The sequence below is a fragment of the Sylvia atricapilla genome, chromosome 23 (genome assembly GCF_009819655.1).
Source record: "Sylvia atricapilla isolate bSylAtr1 chromosome 23, bSylAtr1.pri, whole genome shotgun sequence".
Taxonomy (NCBI): Eukaryota; Metazoa; Chordata; class Aves; order Passeriformes; family Sylviidae; genus Sylvia; species Sylvia atricapilla.
The window spans coordinates 7401438-7423435 of NC_089162.1; the positions used below are offsets into that span (position 1 = coordinate 7401438).

Here is a 21998-nt window from a genome sequence, read left to right on the forward strand (position 1 = left end):
AGTTCAGTGGCAGGGTTCACTCTGCTACGGCCTCGATAGTTAAAGCATACAGAGTAAAAGCTGACTGCACTCAGTCCAAACCCAAAGTCAATCCAAAATTATCTACATGGAGGCTTGGGGAGAACGGGGAAAAGAGTAAGGATAGGAATGGGTTAGGGTCACAAGGTCCAGAGTAGGCCCCCTTGATCACCTGGGCCCTGGACTTGACCAGTGGTTTATGCCACTTTCATAAAAGTTTAACAAGAAACCTAACAGCACTTAATTGATGGCTTAAGTTAAACGATTTAACAGAAGATTCGTACAGAATTTACCATAGTGGTAACCAAGTACTTTAGATTGTAAACAAGGTCCCACTGGGTAGTGCCTGGGGTGCTGGAGGAGTAAAAGTACACAGTTTCGATGAAGTACTCCCTAAGTACACAAATGTTGAATGCGTTCTGGTTTGCTAGGGTTGCACTGAAACTAATTTACACATGTATCTAAAGGTATAGCTTTAATATATTGACTATATTGCTTTTGTTAAGCCAAGAAGCTCAATCTGTCACAAAACATAATTAATTAGTCATATCCTGCTGAGTTCACAGCAAATATCCAGATTTCATTAGTTCTTATCCACATTTAAATGCCAAGGCTTTTCGTATATACTTTAAGGCCTTGTTGGAGAGAGGCAAATTAGGATTATCTATTCGTTACTGTAATTTAATAATATTACTGTAAAATTACTCATTTAAGGTTGTTGACACTGTTCTGAATTTTACATTCCTAGCAGGCTCTGGAATACTTTTTTAATATGTATGCTCAAAATTCAATCTTTAAAGTAAAATTTCTCGGCATTGCAGCTGCTCCGCTCCTGCGCGCTCCGCTGCGTGACCCGAGGGGCGGAGACTCGGGTCACTGTAGCGGGGTGGGACCGGCCCCAACATGGCTGCCTACCTGCAGTGGCGCCGCTTCGTCTTCTTTGACAGAGAGACGGTGAGGGAGCCGTCGGGGCCGGATGGGGCCGGTGCGAAGCCCTTCGCGTTGCCCCCGGGCATCGCAGTCTGCGACTCGGGCCGGGGAAGCCTCGTGTTCGGAGATATCCTGTGCTGAGCTGGGCGCTGTGGCCTCCGCAGGGCTCCGTCGAGCCGAGGCTGCGTGGCAGGCGAGTCCTGGGTGCTGTCTAGCGCTGGCCGGAGGGTACTCCGGCCTTGGGAATGCGGCAGCTTTCCGCTCTCGGCTGTACTTTGTTTAAAAAGAAACCCAAACCGCCGCTGGATGTGTTGGTGCTCCGGGGTTGCTCTGCAGAAATATTTGTTGTAGCTCTACCAGGAGTCAGCAAAAGGCATGCAGATTCTTGTGTGATTGGAGGCGCGGGGATTTTTTTTTTTCCCTCCTTTATGTGCCTTAACTGTGATTTAAATATGGAAGGTCAGATTTGGTTTTTGCCTCGCTCCCTTCAACTCAGCAGTTTCCAAGCTTACAAGCTAAGGGTGACCCATCTGTACCAGCTGAAGCAGCACAGTATCCTGGTTTCTATTGGCGAGGATGAAGAGGGTATTAATCCTTTGGTAAGTTAAATGACAAAGAGAAGAAAGTGCATTTGTAATACGGGTCTTTCTTAAAGACTACTGTGATTATCTCAGTTGCCCTTCTTTACCTTAAGTAGCTCCTTCATTCTGGGTACTATGACATTTTGATGCCAGGTCATGGCCTTCTAATATCCTGTGTTTTGCTTATGCCAGATTGTTATTGCTTGTAGGTGAAAGTCTGGAACCTGGAGAAACGAGATGGTGGTAATCCTCTTTGCACACGAATTTTTCCAGCAATACCAGGTAACAAGCCCACGGTTGTATCCTGCCTAACTGTCCACGAGAATCTTAATTTCATGGCTATCGGTAAGTAAAGCTGAACTGTAATAGCTTAAGAAAAATATTACAGTCCTTACTGAGAGGTAAGGAACATGAATAGATAACACAAAAATGAGCACAGAACATCTTGATCTTTCTTCTCACTCATATTGTGTATATCATGCTATCCCAGAGCTCAAGAGATAAATGTGTTAATTTAGCCTGACTGTGTATTTTACACTAATAACTTTGATACTTGGACACACATATTTTTAGTTGATGTCCTCTTTTCCCTGCTGGTTGGTAAGGCTACATATTTATTGAACTTAGTACTAAATTTGGCTTCTGTTGATACAGGAAAAAATTGTGAGTTTTGTGATACCTGATGTTACAGAGATATTTTTTAAGCATGTTATACAAACCTTTTTTCAAAAAGGAACCCTTTTTCAAAGGAAAAAGCAGATATCCCTTTTTGGATTTAGCTGTTCCTTGGTAATGTTTCTTGCTTAAGTCTTCTGACAGAATAAGGGCAGTAGTGTTGTGAGATTACAAGTGCTCTCAGCTGACTTGGTCCCTATGCTGAAATCAAAAAGCTTTCCCTGTGTGTATGGTGGAATTCAAGCCTGGAACAACTTACAAGCCTGAGGCTGTTGGCCTGCTATGAAAACTGCATGTTTTACTGTCTTAAAAAATCTCCCTCTGCTCTTCTTTGCAGTGTATTGTGTGTTTTGAATAAGCAAGGGACTTGAAATTATAGTTACAATTGCACTACAGGAAGGCCATTTGTAAAACAAAATACAGACAAATACAATACAATACAGAGTCAAACAGAATTAATCTGCATGTGAAGTTTGTGTCTGGAAAGCAAGTTAACCCTTGCTGAACAGTGCTATCCTATGTCCAGTTGTGTGACAGCTCTGAACTGTAACAGGAACAGTGGGGGGTGATTTAGCAAAGATTAACTTGACATGAGAACCTCTGGCAATCCCATTGCTTTATACCATGCTGGTGTCGTGTCACTGACTGGAACTTCCCTAACTTATGCTGGATAAAATTTCAGGTGTGTTGTATGAGTAATATTTTAGTCTGTCTGCTTCACCAGGTTTTGCAGATGGGAGCGTTGTACTTACTAAAGGAGACATCACTCGAGATCGGCATAGTAAGACCCAGATCCTGCATGAGGGCAGTTATCCAGTTACTGGCCTTGCTTTTCGACAGTCTGGCAAAACAACACATCTATTTGTGGTGACCACAGAGAACATCCAGGTGAGAAGCTAGTTGAAAAAAATGTGACTCTGACTTGCAAATTCAGTTGGCTTCGAAGTTCAGAGCAATCCCCAAACCCTCGAGTTTCCTCTGTAGTCTTATATGCTTTCAGTGAAAGACTATCCTCACCTGGAGCTGGACACTCACGGTTGTGGATTGCGCTGTTCATCTCTCAGTGACCCTTCCCAGGATCTTCAGTTCATTGTGGCAGGAAATGAATGTGTGTACCTTTATCAACCAGACGAACGTGGCCCCTGCTTTGCCTTCGAGGGACAAAAGCTGATTGTCCACTGGTATCGGGGATACCTCATCATTGTCTCCAAGGACCGAAAGACTTCCCCAAAGTAGGGCCCCTTTTAACAGATGAGTTCTTTTCCCCATCTCATCATCATTTTCCTCATCTTTATGCTTTTTCTCTTTCTTCTTCTTCCCCATGATGCTTTGCTCTTGGGAGCAGATTGAGACTTTGTCAGACATTGTTGAGGTTGATCCAGACCCATGTATTGATTAACTTCCATTGCAAAAGTTAGCACAATTAAGTGTGCTGAATGAGTGGGATTTTTTTTTGCAGTCCTATGAATTTCTCAATGTAACAGGATGAAGGAGTTTGTGTATAAATACGTGGTGGTTTCCCTCTGGATCCACTTAGTTTAACTGCCTAAATGAACTCAGTTTGTCGTGCTTTCCATACATCCCTAGTTTGAACAGGTATCAAGATTTCAAGTTATGTTCTTGTTTTCTAAAACTTTCTTCTTCTCTCCAGGTCAGAATTTGCTGGGAACGAGGCACAGAATTCAGACAAACAAGTCCTGAATATCTATGACTTGTGCAACAAATTCATTGCATACAGCTCAATCTTTGATGATATAGTGGATGTCTTGGCAGAATGGGGGTCTCTCTATGTACTGACCAGAGACGGGAAGATCCATGTACTGCAGGAGAAGGACACACAAACCAAACTCGAGGCATGTAAATTTGTTTTCTTATTAATCTTTGCCTTATGTCTGTAAGGTTGTACTGGCTCTGCAGACTGAAAAATTGGGACCATTCAGGTTTCAATTACATAACAAGTGACTGAATGGCTTTTCAGTATAACCAGTGTTGTAAGACAGTTGGCTTGTAAAGGCCCATGGGCATGTATGCACTGAGAAGAAGAAACAGCTTGTTTTCCAAGTGTGTTTGAACTTGCTTTGTGCGATGTTTTTTTTCTCATACTGGTCTTACCACGTGTTTAACAGATGCTGTTCAGAAAGAACTTATTTGAAATGGCCATTAACCTGGCCAAGAGCCACCACTTGGACAGTGATGGTTTGTCAGAGATTTTCCGGCAGTACGGCGATCATCTCTATAACAAGGGAAACCATGATGGAGCCATCCAGCAGTATATCCGGTAAGTGGGGGTTCTATGGAGCTGTGATATTGTAGCACAGATAGGAGCAACATAGGCCTATTTCAGTCCAGGAATAAAAACAGTCCAAAACAAAAGTATGACTCGAGGTGAAAATTCTACCTATACAGAGAAAGATGTCAGTGAGACTAAAAGTCTTCGAACAAGTTGCGAAAATTGCTCTGTACACCTTAGGATAAAGTTCTCTTTGATTGTATTTTAATGTGAATAATGTATTATTCACGTTTTTATGTATTATTATTACGTTATAATGTATTATTAGGCCCACTGGGATGGAGTGGGGCCTGGTGACATCACTATGAAGAAGGGATCATTCTGTGCAAGATACATGATGGAATTTGACCATGTATGGCAGTCTTCTTGGAAAGTACTCAAACAGTTCAATGTCAGTTTTGAAACATCTTGGTTTTTTTTAAAACTAGAACTCAGGGCAGTTTTGTTTTGGGGGTTTACTGAAAACTTCATGTTCAATTTTTAAAATGCCACAAAGTGTTACATTATTGTGGAGCTGGTGCTCTGGAGTCCCTGACATCTAGTGAGAGTGAGCATACCTTTTTACGTTGACTTGCTTTAACTGTCACAGTAACTGTGGCTAAACTGCTCAATGTTTAAGCATAAGCATTTAGAGCTGACTTTGAGTTATGTGACTAAAATGAAGGAAAATGTAGCTTTTATTCCTCTCTTTTTCTGGCTTCTCAGTTTGTTGTGTTCAGAGCCTAGTCTGTCTTCTCACTGCCACCTTTAAAGAATATTAACTCTTTCTATGCTGTCGTGGTCATCCCGATCAAGGCCTTTGTATCAGTGTGTGTGCAGATGGGTGGTCTTACACCATAACTAGTTGTTGCTTCTGATGCATAGCTGAGCAGTCCCAAGAGGGTTAGTGCTTGCTGAAGTTAAGGCTTCGCTGTTGTTAATTTCTCCATTTATTTTAACATAACGACTGGACATTATCTTGTAATGTGACTCTTCTCTTCACAGAACTATAGGGAAGCTAGAACCGTCTTATGTTATTCGGAAATTCCTGGATGCTCAGCGTATCCACAACCTCACTGCTTATCTACAGATGCTGCATCTGCAGTCACTGGCCAATGCAGACCACACTACACTTCTGCTGAATTGCTATACCAAACTCAAAGACAGCTCCAAGCTGGAAGAGTTCATTAAGGTACTGGGGGATGTGGGATCATGCTATATTTTAATGTTATCATAATAATTAAAAAAGGGTAGTGATGACATTGTAAATTACCTCCTGTACAGCTATTAAGAGTGAAAATTAGGAATTTACCACTCAGTACCCAGGTCTTTGCTGCTTTATTTCCAAGCTCTTGCTTACATTCTCAGATGGTTGGTTTGCCATCTGGGTCTAGAGCATGCTTGCTTCTGCCAGTGCAACTGGCAAGCAAATGAAAAGTGGTCTAACCACTCCTTCCTTTCTGCATGGATGATTTTTCCCTTGCATGAGAGGTACCGAATTGTTCCTGCTCATGTTTTCTTCCTCTTACATAAATGATTACTGCTTCTGGATTGTTAGAATTTTTCTGAGGGACCATCTCTCTGCTTTTGTTCTCGGAGACAAGTGAGAGTGAGGTCCACTTTGATGTGGAAACAGCTATCAAGGTGCTTCGCCAAGCTGGGTACTACTCCCACGCCGTGTACCTGGCAGAGAAGCATGAGCATCATGAATGGTACCTCAAAATCCAGTTAGAGGACATCAAGGTGAGCAGACATAACTGCACTTGTGTTCTTACTGGGGAGAATACTATGAGGAATTTAGTGAGAATATAATTTCACTGACTTCTTTGCTGAGAATAGCGTGCTGATGAGAGCAGCAGCAACAATACTTGTAGCTGTCGGTGTATTGCCTTTCTGCTTTTGGCTTGTGTGTTAGACTAGTTGTGGAAATCAGAAGGTCTTGTTTTCTTTCTGATGTGGCTTTTTACAGTGCTCTTTAAGAGGAGGGATGGCGGTTAATTGGGGATTTATCTAAATGTTTCCCCCAGGCTATATCCAGTCTTTCTCCCTGAGGAGGAAAATGAGCAAGAATAGTGAGCTACGTGATAATTCAGAGAAAATGGTATTTGTGGCATATTCACGGCATGTCTTCAAAGCTTTCTGTCCTAACCTTAAAGCGGAGAGCAAAGGCTAACGTCCTGTGATTGTTTTGTTGTCTGTCTTTACAGAACTACCAGGAGGCTTTGCACTACATTGGAAAACTGCCCTTTGAACAGGCAGAGAGTAACATGAAGCGATATGGTAAAATCCTGATGCACCATGTCCCTAATGAGACCACTGAATTGCTGAAGATCCTTTGCACTGATTACCGTCCCTCAGGAAGTAATGAAGGCCCTGGGACACTGGAAGGAAAAAAGGTATGGTTTGTGTTGACTGAGAGTTGTTGCTCTCCAGTAGTAACTTTGCAGTGAGTGCTTCTGCATGCCTTGTGTTGCCAGCCTGATGTTTTAGGTATAATGAGAATTATACCTAAATAAACTCTGCTCAGGTGAGACCCCATCTGGAATACCATGTCTAGCTCTGGAACCCTGAAACCTCTTAGAAAAGACATGGACCTTTTGGAGTGAGTTCAGAGGAGGGCTATAAAAATGATCAGAGGAATGGAACACGCCTTCTCTGAAGAAAGGCTGAGTGAGCTGCGGTTGCCCAGTCTGGATAAGGAAAGGCCTCATTGCAGCCTTTCAGTACTCAAAAAAGTTCTATAGGAAAGATGAGGACAAATTTTTTTACAGGGCCTGTTGAGATGCTACAAGGGGTAATAGTTTTAAAGTAAAAGAGGGCAGATTTAGACTAGATAGAAGGAAGGAACTTTTTATTATGAGAGCGATGAAACACTGCACCAGGTTGCCTAGGTAAGTGGTAGATGGCCCCATCCCTGGAAACACTCAAGTCAGGTTGGATGAGGACCTGAGCAACCTGATTGAATGGAAGATGTTCCAGCTCTTTGCAGGTGTGTTGGACTAGATGACCTTTAAAGTTCCTTTCCCACCCAAAGTGTTCAAGGATTCTACGAGAAGCCCAATTCTGGTGTACTGGTAGTCCTAGAGGCAGGAGACCTGTTAAAGCTATTGCTCAGGATTGATCATCCTTGATGTTGTTGGCATCCTGTATTGTGCTGTATCTGTCCTGCCTGAGACTCTGAAAATGAACATTCCTCATGGCAGGAAGGAAGGACTAGTATGGCTTAGACTGATGTGGGTGCTTGTCTTTTTCTGACTCTTCTACAGGCTAATTCAGAGGAGTTCATCCCAGTCTTTGCAAACAACTCCCGAGAATTGAAAGCTTTTCTGGAACACATGACAGAGGTGCAGGCTGACTCTCCACAGGGTGTCTATGACACTTTACTGGAACTTCGATTACAGAACTGGGCACATGAACAAGATGAACAGGTTTGAGCTCCTCCAGCATTCTGTTTTTGAGGGAGAGATTTGGTGTCTCTGAGTCACATTTGCATTCTTGCAATGCCCTTTCCAGCTGGGCATTGACAGCATGAGGCAGTACATATGCTGTGCTGGACAAATAGCACAGAAATGGGAAAGTAGCCTAGTAGCCGGGAGACTATTTACCTTCAGGATGGCTGAGCTTGGTTTGCTTGTATCTTATTTCGGGACAGATTACAGACAATAAGGCCTCTGTGAGCAGATGCCTTGCCCACAAAAGTATCTTTACTTGCTTGCCTAGATCTGTGAGGATGCTGGCTGTTCAGTCAAAGAGAATCATGTCCTGTTTTGCTTAAAAGGGTTAAAGAACAAGTACCAAAACTGACCTCTGTGAAACAGCTCCGAATTGTCATCTCTTTGTGCAAAATACTGTGTATGTGGGTGTGCCTGCGTTCCTCCTCTTGACCCTTCTTTGTAGATCAAGGAGAAGTTGCACAATGAAGCTCTCACCCTCCTGAAGAGTGGAAGGTTCAAAACAGTCTTTGACAAGGCCTTGGTCTTATGTCAGATGCACAATTTCAAGGATGGTGTTCTCTACCTCTATGAGCAGGGCAAACTGTGAGTGGTTACTCTTGTCTTTAGAGTCCTTGTCCTTCCCCTCTTAGCCCCGCTGCAGTGATTTCTGAGCCATGAATGTCTACCATTAATGGTAGTGACCTCTTTAGTATCTCAGGGTGGGAATGTAGATGATTGCTCTGCAGAAATACCTCACTGTTGAAGCAAGGCAGTTGTATAGAGTGAAAAAAAGACTTGTCTCTGACTTCTGTGTGAGTCTAGGGATTGCATGGCTGGGTGAAAACTGAGGTCCCTGTAACAACTCAAAGGGCAAGATGGATTATTGCAGCTGATGAGCCTTTCTCCCATAGTTTCCAACAGATCATGCACTACCACATGCAGAATGAGCAGTACAAGAAGGTGATCGAGGTGTGCGAGTTGTATGGCGACCAAGAGGCTTGTCTCTGGGAACAGGCTCTTGGCTACTTTGCACGGAAGGAGGAGACTGCAAAGAGTATATTGCCTGCAGTGCTGAAACACATTGAGAACAAGAATCTTATGCCTCCACTGCTTGGTAATGACATGAGACACTCAGTCCTCAGCCTCTCCTGCAATAAAACCCCAACCCAAGCAAAAACCAGAAAAACAAACCACAAAAGACTCCAACCCAGACTAGTTTGTAGTGCTTTCTGTAGATCAGACATTAGAAGAGTCAATGAAATTGGAGCCTACCATTTGAAGTAATAACCTCCTCTATAGGGAAAAATGATGCCAATCACAGCTCCCTAGTTAGGGAAAAACTCTGAAATATCAGTGAGTCTCATGTCTCATACATGATTTCTGTTCTGTCAGTGTGGGGCAGAGCAGGGTATGCTGAAACTCCTGAATTGTCCTTGATGGAGAATTAGAATCAAATCCACTACTAGATCATTCCTTTGTCTCTTCTGGTCTGAGTTATCCAGACAAGCTCCCAGATGCCCATTTCTGGAAGAGGTCAAACTGAAAGATAATCTTTAAGTGAGCTCTTCCAATTCCGTGAGAATGCCAGTTGCCTTTGCCTGTAAGTGGCCTGTCCCAGGAAGGCAGTCTGCCCTGGCAGTACAAGCATAGCTGCAGTTTTTGTGCTTGTGTTTAAACTAACATCTCAGTTGCTCTCAGTTGTGCAGACGCTGGCTCATAACTCCACAGCCACCCTGTCTGTGATTAAGGATTATCTTGTCAACAAGCTGCAGAAGCAAAGCCGACAGATAGAACAGGATGAGCAGAGAATTCAGAAATACCGAGAAGAAACTAGAAGGATCCGCCTGGAAATTGAAGAACTAAAAGCAAGGTGCAGAACTGTGTGCTGTTTTGTCTAGTCCTATACAAGGATAGAACTGCTGTTTTCTTCTGGTAAGGTAGTTTGTCTTTCTCATGCTTCTCCATCTTGTCACTCAGTCCCAAGATTTTTCAGAAGACCAAGTGTAGCATTTGCACCAGTGCATTGGAGCTCCCTTCAGTCCACTTCCTGTGTGGTCATTCCTTTCACCAGCACTGCTTTGAAAGCTACTCTGAGAGTGATTCGGAATGTCCTACTTGCATGCCAGAAAATCGCAAAGTGATGGACATGATCCGAGCCCAGGAGCAGAAGAGAGATCTGCATGACCAGTTTCAGCATCAGGTAGAGTAACATTGCCTGTCTTACCAAGCTGAAATAATAGAGTTGAGATTCATTACAGACCTGTAAATGGAGGTAGAGACAGGTAAGGCTTGAAAGTATTTTGTAAACAAGGCCATGGTAACTGGATAATGAGACACCCCAGGGTGACTGCATTGTGTAAAGGACATGAAGAATCTGTTCTCACCTGACCCTCAGATGGGTCTCGAGACCTATTGGTCAGTGTGACGGCTGGTCAACAGGTTGTATAGAACTAATTAGGGAGAAAGGGAGAAGAATGTGAATTGGAATGGGACAGCACCAAATTGTTCCGTCTACCTTGTGTTTCCCAAGGATGAAAAGTGATGAGTGTGAGAATGGAACATCAGCCAGAAAATGTTAACACACGTGGTAACTAGAGCAGTTGAGGCACCCACCTTCCCGTTTAATTCAGTTGTTCATTACCTCCTCGTTGAGTGACTCAGAAGTGAGGTTGAAATAGGATCTGGAATGGCCAGTGTCAGAAAGTCTAGCAGTTCTTCTCCTACACCTAACTCTTGCATGGATGAGCAAAGAGCCAGGGACTGACATGGGCCACCCTGTCCCCTAAGCCAGAGGCTTTTAAGTGCAGGGGAGAAAGGAAGGGGGCTAGAGGCAAGAGGCTGTGGAGGCTTGTGCTGATGCTGCCGCTTTATGTGTCTGCCAGCTCAAGTGTTCAACGATGGCTTCTCAGTCGTTGCTGACTACTTTGGTCGCGGCGTCTTCAATAAGCTCACCCTGATCACGGACTTGCCCTCGGGAAAGACGGCTACGACGATCGAGGCTGGCCTGCAGCGGGAGCTGCTTATCCACACCAAGCGCAGTACCTGACCAACTGGCCCTGTTCACACGCCCTCTCTTGTTGTACGAGGTCCCCCGCTGCGTTTGGCCCCCTGTATTTGGCTTCATTCCATGGCCTCTAATAAACCAGACTGGCCGGGCAGTGCTGCACCCCCGACCCTCGTTCACCGGCGCGGCCGGGCGGGGCTCGCGGGGAGCGGGGGCGGGGCCTCGGGCGGGCGGGGGCGGAGCTCTTCCAGCGCTGCGGGCTGGTTTGCGGGCGCGCCGAAGGGGCTGGTCACGTGGTCGGGGCGGCGGGGGCGAGGCCGCTGTCACGTGTGTGGTACGGGGCTGTGCGGCGCCGAGGGCAGGTGATCATGGCGGAGCCGGGGGCGGCCGCCGTGGGCCTGGGGCGAGCGGCGTCTGGCGGAGGTGCCGACCGGGCGGGCGCTGCTGACCCGTTGCTGCCGCAGGGAGAGAACGGCGTGGATAGCAGAGCGATCCGCGTGGGCACCCGCCGGAGCCAGGTAGGCAGCGGCAGGGCTGGGGTGCGGGGTGTGCCCCCGCCGGGCACCCGGTTCATCCCGGGTAGCGCAGGGTCTGTGTGCTTCTCGGGACTGGGAACGGCTTGAACTTCCTGAGTTCGTGCATTTCGACTCTGCATGGAACTCCGGGAAGAAGTTTGGAAAGCCTTTCCTTCGGAACCCAGGAGACGGTCAGTTCTGAAAGCGGTGCTGCGGTACAGGGGCTGGGGGCGATGGCTCGAGTCTTTCCCGGGCTGTGCAACTTGCAAAGTCTGTGCAGCTCTTGTCGGGAAAACCCCCCCAATGACTGATGGTCGCAACTCACTCAAAGGCCAGGGAAGGGGACGTACCCAGAGATAGAGGAGGTATCTCTTGCCAGCGGGCTACAGCAGGGAGGAGCAGCCTCGCAAAGGGAGATAAGCGACCCTCGGGCCTTTGCGCTGAGATAATCGCGTTCGTTTGGTAGCACGTTCTAGGAAGAATTTCGTCCTGGCACAAAGGTATTTTATGTAGATATCAGGACAAGGGAGATAGCCATGCATAAATGCTACCTCATGTAATAACCTGAGGCTTTTGGGGCACTTTGCAAAGGGAAGCAGCTATACATACATTCGTTGTATTTGTAGGGAGCTGCAGTCCTGAGAACTACGTTAATTACCAAAGGGTCCTGAGCCGTTCGGTGGGAAAAAAGCTGAAACTCGTCTATAGTTGCTTGAGTCTGCTGCCGCTTCCATGTGCAGAAAGGTGTTACACTAAGTGATTGCATTTTACTCGCTCCTGATTTTCTTATACAGCAGAATGTTCTTCATGCAGTTTTCTGCTTTGAGATTTGTTTTTTGCTGCACGCGATGATGTAAGCTCTTACTTTTGTGCGTTTGTGTCTGTAGAACCTCTAACTACACCTTTGTTCTTATAGTGGATAAGTATCTTGTATTTGACACTAACTCGGGATTTTTCTGCCAGCTCAGTGAAATCCTACTGGCTTCTCCCAAAACTTGCAGTATTAGTAAAATTCATACTCTTGGAAAAAGTGGGAGGCTTTAACCCTAACCTTAACTGGTTATTGCCCTGTGTGCAGTATGACTTGTTCTTTCATCACTAAGCAACAGAATAATGGTTTTGCTTACTTTTCTGCCCACTTGCTGATCATCATTCAGCAGCTGTGTTCCACATAGGCGAAACCAAGAAGTGAAAGCACGAGAATCATGATCTGTAGGCTTCTGTTGTAGTCACTCTTTCTAACTCCCTGAAATAAATTTATTGCAGTGTTTCATCAGTGGTTGCATCACAGCAATGCTGGACATGGGGAGATGTGGTACTTTAGTCAATAAAAGAAATTCTTCAGTGAGGTGCTCTGGTCGTGATAGGAGTTCACACAATTCAAGGAGTTTGTGCCTATGAGTGATCTTACTTGAAGCAACCTATTTCTAAAGCTTTTGATTTAGAGAAAATGTACTGGTCATGTCTGCCTGGCAGTGGAAGAACGGCAAAGCCTCCTTAGCTACTGTATGGACAATGTGCGCTTTCTTTAGGACTTTGTTTTCTGCTTCCTTGTAGCTGGCTCGAATTCAGACCGATAGTGTAGTTACGATGCTCCGTGAGCTATACCCTGACCTCCGCTTTGAGATTGGTAAGTTTTTTCTTGGATGTTGCCTGGGGTAGATGGCAGCAGGAGACGGGTTTATCTTTGTGTGCAAGAGGTGCATGTAGAGTCAGTAGGAGGAGGTCTGTCTAAGTTTATCTGAGAGTGCTGACTGAATTCAGTTCAGTTGTGTGGCTGAGCAACTGCTGCTGCTGGTTTTTTCTAGGAGAGATAGATGGATTTCATCAGCTCTTGATTTAAGTGTTGAGTATGCAATGGATATGGTGCTGCTTCATTTGCAAATCTAGTATTGTTCTGGCTGTGCCCCTCTGAGCATTAGGGGCATTTTCTGGTCTGGGGTCAAGGCTTTCAACAGGAATAACAGGAGCTCAGCCTTCAATTCTTGAAGAGAATTGCTTTACATGTGTTCACTGGCACTCCAGAGACAGACTGTGGCAGTTTCCATTGGGTCAGCTCTTCCCCAAACCTGCCCTGTTTCCCCATGCTTTTGTTTATGAGGACAGTGAAAGAAGTTTCAATTTCACTTGTCTTGAGTGCAGTGTATTTCTATAAGTGAGTTGCTTTTGTATTGAGCTTGAGTCCGTGTTCACACAGTAGTGTGTGACTGCTTATGGCATTTTGCATAGATATTTTCAGCCTAAGCCCAGTGCTTTTATCAAGCCTCATGTTTTACCTGTACTGTCTCTGAGCAGTGGCCATGTCAACAACTGGGGACAAGATCTTGGATACAGCACTTTCCAAGGTAAAGAAAATGTTCTTTCTTTATTCAAGAACTAATGTTATTTATGCTTATTTCGTCATTCATGTTCCTCTGTTTGTGTAGATTGGAGAGAAGAGCCTCTTCACCAAAGAGCTGGAAAATGCACTTGAAAGAAATGAGTAAGAGCTTATTGTTTTGTCTTTCTCTTTGGCATTTGGTGCCCTTTGGACATATTTAGCTTGCTGCATAGGTGATCTACTTTCCTTCAGTCCTGGTACCTCTCGGGCTAAAAAAAAGTAGTCCTTTGATAAGTCCACTGTCTTTTTCCCCCCCTTTTTTTCTCTTACCATGGGCCTAGGCCTTGTATTTCAAGTGGAGTTGTTTTGTCACTTGTTCTGCCCCAGTTAGGTTTTCTTCTGTTATTTGTGTATTACATGCCATAATAAACAGGGAGGATGTGATTTCATATGACTTCTGCTTATGAATGTATTTTTTAAAAAATACTTTGCTTGTTGATGGTAACATATCCTGTTAACATTTATTAACTTACTCAAGCTAAATGTGCAGGACAATTTGGCATGGGCAAATTGTGCTGTGTTCTGTGCAACTTCTCTCTACAAAAACCTTGCTTCAGGTGCCTTAGCGGAGAGAGATTAGTGCTGGTTTAGTGGGTTTGAGGCGTTGGAGGATTTCTGTTGTTATGAATCTCTCTTTCTTTTCAATATTCTAAGGAAAGTTTCAGTGGTGCCTTAGTTAAAGTATGTTTAAGACCAGATGTATTCTTCTGCATCTCTGCACATAGTTACATCATACTGCATTTTCAGTGAAGTGGTGGAAAAAATATTGGAGACTTAAGTGTTTACAATTATGCTTGGTTCCCATGTGACAAAGCAGGTAGCCTGTCGTTTGGCTCACTGTTTGAAGTTTGAAGTGTATAATACCAACCCACATATTGATGCAATTTTGGTACAGTGAGTCTTTCCTGTGTGAACATCTCCAGCATCTTCCCCTCATTCAATCTGATTGATTGTTAAGTGTCTTTCATCACTGGGTAAGGGGAAAAGAGAGACAGAGAAAGGCAAAGTAGCTTTTAGGAGTAACACAAAACTGCACGTAATCTTGCTCTGGAATCCTGAAATCCTTCCTTCTCCAAATTCATTCCTGGAGTGGGTTCAAACTTTTGTGTAGGTGACCTGCAGGCCTCTGGTAGATCACCACATGCGCTCCACCATCCTGTTATCTGATTACTGTCCTCTAATTTTTAGAGTTGACCTTGTGGTTCACCTCCCTGAAGGACCTGCCAACTTCTCTTCCTCCTGGATTTACAATTGGTGCTGTCTGCAAGTAAGTGTGGGCATGAGGCTTGATTCTCTAAGGGTCTTGCATTTGTTGGTAAAGGAGAGCAAAGGCAGTGTGAATCCTTTTAGGTGTTCAAAGTTTCCTGTGATTAATCTCCAAAACAGGAAGCTCTAGTGGAGCACTCAGGCTGCCCTAGTGTTACATAGGTAGCAGGTGTGCTGAAAGTTCTTGCATATTACAGTGATGATGGAGTATTCGGAGCCAGAGGCAGTTCTTCCAGGAAATGATAGCAGAACTGTTGAGCGTAGCTGCCTTGCCTAAATGATGTGACAGGCATTTTGCACTTGCATTACTTTGCAGAAGGGAGAACCCACTTGATGCTGTTGTCTTTCATCCCAAGAACTGTGGAAAAACACTGAGTCTCCTTCCTGAAAAGAGGTGAGTGGGAGAGAAGGGGAAGACAGGTGTAAAAACAGAAGGGGTCAGTTGGTTAATATTTTCCACTGGCAAGTCAGTCAGCTCATTGCTTTGTCCTGTAGTGGTTTTACACTGTCTTTTGTGAGCATTCCACAGACATTAACTTGGACCCGCTTGCTAGAGAGTAATGCTGTGTCATGGGAATGCTGCATACTGAATGAGGTTCATCTCTCAAGCCACCCTTGAGTGGCAATGTGTTCTCAAGGTTAGAGCCTTTCTTGCCATCATCTCTCAAGTGAATTCCTGCTCCTTAGTATTCTACCTACTGCTTGGGAATGCATACAATGCAGATGGGGTGTCTGGTGCAGGATTTTGGTTTCATGGACCTGAACTATGCTTCTATTCTCACTCAGCCAGTTCGGATTTCTTCCTTGGGTTTTGGCATCACTTTCTTGTGGTTTCTCCATTTTTAATGTCCAGTCTTTACACAGAGTTTATTGGAATCTTTTGTCTGAGAGCAATGAGTGAAATTACTCAGGTTATGGTAGCTATTAGAAAGAATTTTTTAATATATGCTAAGGGAAAGAAATAAACTAGCTGTGATCAAAGACTTATGCTTCTGTGCACTTGGATAGCAGGAAAATCACATCTGGTTTAGGTTTCGGGTTACCAAAAGGAGGAAGCAGAAGGGCACATATTGATTGTCACAGTCTCATGACCAGTGACAGGACTCAAGGAAACTGTACAAAGCTGAATCAGGGGAGGTTTAGGTTGGGTATTGGGAAAAGGTTCATCACCCAGAGGGTGGTTCAGCACTGGAACAGGCTCCTGAGGGAAGTGGTCACAGCACCAAGCCTGAAAGAGCTCAAGGAGTATTTGGACAATGCTCTCAGGCATGTGGTGGGATTCTTGGGGTGTACTGCACAGGCCTAGGAGTTGGAACTCAGTGATGCTGACAGGTCCCTTCCAAATCAGCATATAATATGATTCTATGAAAAGAAGGTAAACAGCATGTATCTTGAGAAATGAATTGCCTAGACTTGCAGTTTTCTGTGGTTTCTAGTTACATACTCAAAGGTCCTCTGCTTATTGCATTTCTGTCTTTGATGAAGTTCCTCTATTCCACTTCATCACGTAGTTGTCGGCTTTGGCTTTCCATTTTGGGGCAGCAGAGTCTGTCTGTGAAAAACATTGTCTTTCAGTGAGGTTTCATTAGTCGTTGACAGTGGCTAGGAACTGCTCGTCAGAAGCATATCCTGTAAATTGACTCCTTGTGAGTTGCTTCAGACACACTTTATGCTAAACTTCACATACTGGTTCCCTTTCTTTTAAGAAGATACAAATCATTGACCTTTTTTTGATCTTCATTTCAACTTTAAAAGAAAAAAAGTTACCATTTGTTTCCTTGAAACCTGTGTCATATAATCTGGCTGGAGGTAATTGTTAGGAGTGTTCTCAATTTCAGTGATTATATTTTCCCTGCAGTGTGATTGGAACCAGTTCACTTCGGAGAGCAGCTCAGCTCAAGAAGAAGTTCCCTCATTTAGAATTCAGGGGATATTGTATCCTTTCCTGGCAAGCCGTGGGAGCTGGGTAAAGCTGCACAGGAAAGTTGTACAGGAGACTACAACTTTGTGTAAAATCTGGATTCGGGGCCAATTTGTGCCACCTGACGTACAAGAGCACACTGCTTCCTCAAAGTTGTTCTCTGCTGCCCTGTTCTGAGAGGGAAGGTAGCGTTGTAGCCATCCTGTCCTCTGCTTTCTCATGAGGCTGTGAAGCAACAGCCAGCCTTGATCTTGCTGGGGGTTCAGTGTACAGATGAATTAGACGTTTTGGAGTATTTGAAAAACTGCATGATGGTGCCTCCCTTGTGTTTGTCATGGCTGTGTGACTAAATGTTGCTGGTTCTCTAGTAACCCTGGATGCGGTTTGGTCCACTAGTTCCAACGTGGGTGGCTGACCTACTAAGAAAAGGCATTGTTACTTCAGTCCTAGGAGCAGAGTTCTTTGCAGTGCAAAAGGAGTTGAGTGCTAATAGTGTACTTCAGTGGTGTGCATATCTTTGTAGAATCAGTGCTTGAATTAATATTCCATAATACTTGGCAAAATTCTATTTTAAGAAAATTGTCCATATTTAACACTTCTTTCAGGATGACGTTCTCATTTGGATTCTGTTGGATCTGTACAGTCTGTACAGACTCAAGTGTTGTAGGGACTGTTTGCCTGCTTTTTCTATGCTTGCTTAATCACTTCTACAGAGGGGAAACCTAAATACCCGTTTAAAAGAAGCTAGATGAGAAGGAAGACTTCAGTGCCATCATCCTGGCTGCTGCTGGGCTGAAGAGAATGGGCTGGGAAAGTCGCATTGGCCAGTGAGGCACAGCAAAGGAAAAAATACCATTCTCTGCTGAACTGTCAACTGTTTGCCTTCAGTCCTTGTGGTTGTCCTGTTCAAGATAAGCATGCAATCTCCTGACTCAATTGCCATGTTAGCTTTGATTTTGAGGCAGTTCAGAAAGGAAGTGGTTGGGTTTTTTGGTTGCTTGCTTTTTTCTTCATACAGAATTTTTTCATGTTCAGCTTTCCATAGTTCAGTAACAGTTTGTAATCTGATTGTCTCCTAGCACTTCACAGCCCTTGTGTCTAGCAACACAGCAGTGTGCAAGGCTGAGATTTTAGTGATCAGCTAATTCACAAAGTATTACACTCCAGTTGATGAAAGTGCTATCTCACTTTTGTGGTGGAAACATTGAGCATGGGAAGGGAGAGGTGATATTCTTTGGTCTGACATGAAATCAATTTTGTAGTAGAGACAGGAATCTGGCTCTTATTTCCTATATTGTGAACAGTGCAACTTGAGTTAACTCTTGATTTACTTTTCTTCCAGCTCCTAGGCCCTGAAGATTGTCTGTATGCTGTTGGACAGGTACTTTACAACTTCTGGTCTATAAGCCGTGCTTAAAGGGCACTGAAAGCCAGCAGAAAGGTGATATATCTGAGTACTGTGCTGAAGACATCTCATGTCTTGGTTACCAGAAAGTACTTTGATCTCTTTGTTGCCTGTTAGACTGTTTTAGGCACAGCTTGTTAGAAGAATGGGAGTCTGCTCTCCTACCCACTGTGTCAGGGGCTGATTCCTATCAGTAATAGAAATACCAGTAAATGGGAAAGGTAATCCTACAGTGGGGCAGCACAGCAGATATGGGGCAGGTTCTGGCAGGGTCAGTATTATGCTGCACCAGGATAGCTGTGCAAAGCCACTGCAATGTTTTTGCTCTGTGATGCTCCCTCCTTTATGAATGGACTCTGGACTCCTGCAGGGTGGAGCTGAAACACCTGACTTGGACATTCTTAGCACTCCTGTTTTTAGGGGGCAGACTGTTCCAGTCCAGGCTGGCTGCATGGCTGAGCTTCTGCAGGATTGCCCTCCTAATATCAAACTTGCTAAACCAGAACTGGTGATCCATTAGTGATTGCAAGTGATGAATCTGCACATTCAGATCTGAATAAGTGATTTGATAATGCATTTGTCAATACTGTGCAAAATTCCAGAATGGTTGAGGTGGCAGCATGATCTTGAACACTTGACTGAATATGTCCAGACCCTTCTGTTTATAGCAGCTACTGTAGGGCGCCCCTGCAGCCAGTGGAGTGCATCGTAATTCATTTCAGTGAACATTGCTCCCTTAGTGAGAAGGGTCTGAGCCTCTCAGTTCTGTTTCATGATCAATGCTGAGTACACATGCAGATAATTGAAGAATTACTATATTTTGTTGTGTTTCTTCTTTTAGGGTGCCTTAGCAGTGGAAGTTCGTGCCAAGACCAGGAGATACTGAATATGGTATCTGCCCTGCATGATGCAGACACTGTGTTGTGCTGCATTGCTGAGAGAGCCTTTATGAAGCGTTTGGTAGGTCTGGCACCCTTGCTCTGCCTGCAGCAGTACATACTGATCTGCTAGTTAATTTGATGCTATAGTATGGGAAATCTGTTACAAGTCTCTAAAACTGCTGAGAGTACTTTGAATCGAAAAGGGCCAGAAGAGTGATTGGCAAGGTTATGTGCAGCCTAAACTTTTCAGAAGCCTCTGCTTTGAATGTGTTGGATAGTCTCGGTTTTGGCTTTCTTCTCACCTGAGATTCAGGTGGTGGTTCGAGAGTCTTTTTTTGCCTCTGAAGGCCCTGAGCCCAGATGCAAGAAAGAAATGGAGTCTTCAAGGTCTTGTTTTTCGATGTTTCTTGCACTGTTTATTGTTTCTTATCTTACAATGTTCTCTGTGCCCAGCTGAGATCCTAACAGCGGCTAGGACACAAGGCAACTCCACCTTCGATGGGAGATTGCTACCTTCTTACACAGAAAATTACGTGTTTCTTATTTACCATCATGTGCCAATACCTATCACCTATACTAAAAGGGTCATCTCTACTCTGACCCAATCCCCTTAAACTACTTTGTGCCACTGTCACATCAGAAGATGGAGGCCAGGGGAGAAGAACCACCACCCAGGGCACTGCCCTAAATCCTCCATCTTGTCCTCCATGTACCTATATTCTAAAAACCCAAAACTACAGAATTTTCCACCCGGTGATACACTACACTACTGTCTCCACACCTTTGTGGTTTGTAATTCTTCTCTCAATGTTGGAAGTTTTTTCCACAGACTGAGACCAAAGCCTGTGTCTCCCTGGGTTCTGTGCCAGGCAACCCCCCTGGATAGACCCCAGACCCCCCTGGCCAGGATTCAAACCCTCTTAATTGGGTCACAGTCCTCTCTGCCGAGGTGTGTGACCTTCTAGGGTGTCCAAAGGAATGCCCTGGACTCCAACAGGGTAGAAGCCTTAGTATATCAGCTGCTTTGTGTTTTAGGAGGGTGGATGTAGTGTCCCTGTTGCTGTCAACACCCTTCTGAAGGATGACCAGGTGAGGAGTCCTTGGTGTTTTTCTTGGTTTATTTCTGAAAACACTATGTGCATGTTTCCATTATCTTTTCCTGAAGCTAATTTCAGCAGGTATCTTTATAGCCAGTTAGGGCAGATGGTCTCCCGACTTGATGCTTCTGTCTGTGTCTAAAGCAGCAGTACAAGAATGGGTCTGGCTACTGAAGCTGTCTTTCAGAAAATTCCCTTATAATATATACCAGATTCCCCCCTCCACCCCTGCTGCTTATTTCACTGAGATCTGAAAGTATTGCTTCTGACCATACCAAACCTGTTTTTAGACAGTGTGATTAAGGAGGTGGGAAACTAGAAAAAACTTCAGCCTTCTGAAGTCACATCTTCCCTAACAGGGATTACTTTTCTTATACTTGCATTGTACCACTATTCATGCTGATCCCACTGCAAGACAAAAGCCTTTCCCTCCAGACTTAGCTAGGTATATTTGGGTGGGTTTTTTTAAAGAGGGGTACTTGGCTGCTTGTTTGTTTGTTAATGTGGTATAATTAATTCTGTGTATTTTTCCAAGTTGTATTTAACAGGAGCAGTCTACAGCTTGGATGGATCTGATAGCCTGAAGGAGACGATGCAGACTGGTGTTAGTTATCCCCATCAGGTACATGAACTGTGGTGGCTTCAAAATTTAAACCTGAAGCTAAATGAGAAAAACCAGACCTTTAGAAATAGATTATATTTGGTCTGGTTTCTTGTAAGCTGTAACAGCACACTGTTCTTGAGGCTCCTCAGACTAGATTTTACCCTGTTTCATGGGTATCTTAATTCCTTGCACACTGTTTTCCTGCTGCCTTACTTTGAGGTGTTTATATTTGTAGAATGAAGATGGACCAAATGATGATGTGCAACATGTTGGCATCACAGCCAAGAATGTTCCTGGTCAGGCCCAGGAAGCTGCAGAGAACCTGGGTGTTGAACTAGCTAGTTTACTTCTGAGCAAGGGAGCAAAGCATATTCTTAGCGTGGCAAGGCAGCTCAATGATGCCCGCTGAACCTGGGGTGTGACCAGCAGCAGTGCTACAACTCTAGCTACAAGTCTTTGCAAGCTACTTCATGATCCTCTGGAGGGATTTATTTCAACATTCACACCAGTCTTACCTGGCGTTTGGGTGCAAAAAACCTAAAATAGGAAGTTAACTAACTTAAATAGCTTCTGCTCCTCAGATTTCATCCCTCTTCACATTTCTCTAAATTGTTAAGTGTCTCTTTGAAGAATTGTCAACGATTTTTGTAGCTAGGAAGCTAAAAGAAAAAATTAAAAATGAAATGAAAGCCTTTAAGTGTTCAGTTCCATTCAGGAGCATAGTGCTCATTAGGTTATAACTGGGCGACTCAGCTGTTCTGGTACTAAAATGCTGTACTATGCTGAGTGCTTTCAGGAGTTATTATTTGGGCCTTTTCACTTACTGGATCACTGAAGGCTCCCGTTAGGTTCAGCAGGGTTTTATTGTGTCAGTGCCTTGTAGAAACACTGGAACTGCACCGTATTGGGTTTTGTAAATAAAGCAGATTAATTTTCTACACAACGTCCACTAAATGTCCCAGAGGTAAATTAACAAGTCCTTACGGAGCACCTCTCGCAGTCGGTGTTTGACTGGTCC

The 21998-nt window shown here is 44.3% G+C and overlaps 2 protein-coding genes across 2 annotated transcripts; both read left to right on the plus strand.

Moving 5' to 3' along the window:
- The first annotated feature begins 899 nt into the window (after nucleotides 1-899).
- VPS11 (VPS11 core subunit of CORVET and HOPS complexes) lies at nucleotides 900-11065 on the plus strand. Its single transcript, XM_066334866.1, is given in 17 exon segments — nucleotides 900-1075; nucleotides 1399-1547; nucleotides 1739-1874; nucleotides 2929-3092; nucleotides 3189-3436; nucleotides 3856-4057; nucleotides 4331-4482; nucleotides 5479-5665; nucleotides 6073-6216; nucleotides 6681-6869; nucleotides 7740-7901; nucleotides 8371-8510; nucleotides 8819-9021; nucleotides 9606-9777; nucleotides 9885-10107; nucleotides 10790-10796; nucleotides 10799-11065. Coding segments are annotated over 17 exon segments (2787 nt in total). The 5' UTR covers nucleotides 900-921; the 3' UTR covers nucleotides 10954-11065.
- A 155-nt stretch (nucleotides 11066-11220) lies between these two features.
- HMBS (hydroxymethylbilane synthase) lies at nucleotides 11221-21672 on the plus strand. The gene is given in 16 exon segments (XM_066334965.1): nucleotides 11221-11429; nucleotides 12984-13056; nucleotides 13722-13771; nucleotides 13853-13908; nucleotides 14995-15013; nucleotides 15015-15073; nucleotides 15389-15466; nucleotides 16931-17004; nucleotides 17705-17730; nucleotides 17732-17830; nucleotides 18336-18374; nucleotides 19240-19264; nucleotides 19267-19358; nucleotides 20315-20368; nucleotides 20912-20998; nucleotides 21216-21672. Coding segments are annotated over 16 exon segments (1155 nt in total). The 5' UTR covers nucleotides 11221-11279; the 3' UTR covers nucleotides 21390-21672.
- Nucleotides 21673-21998: the final 326 nt, after the last annotated feature.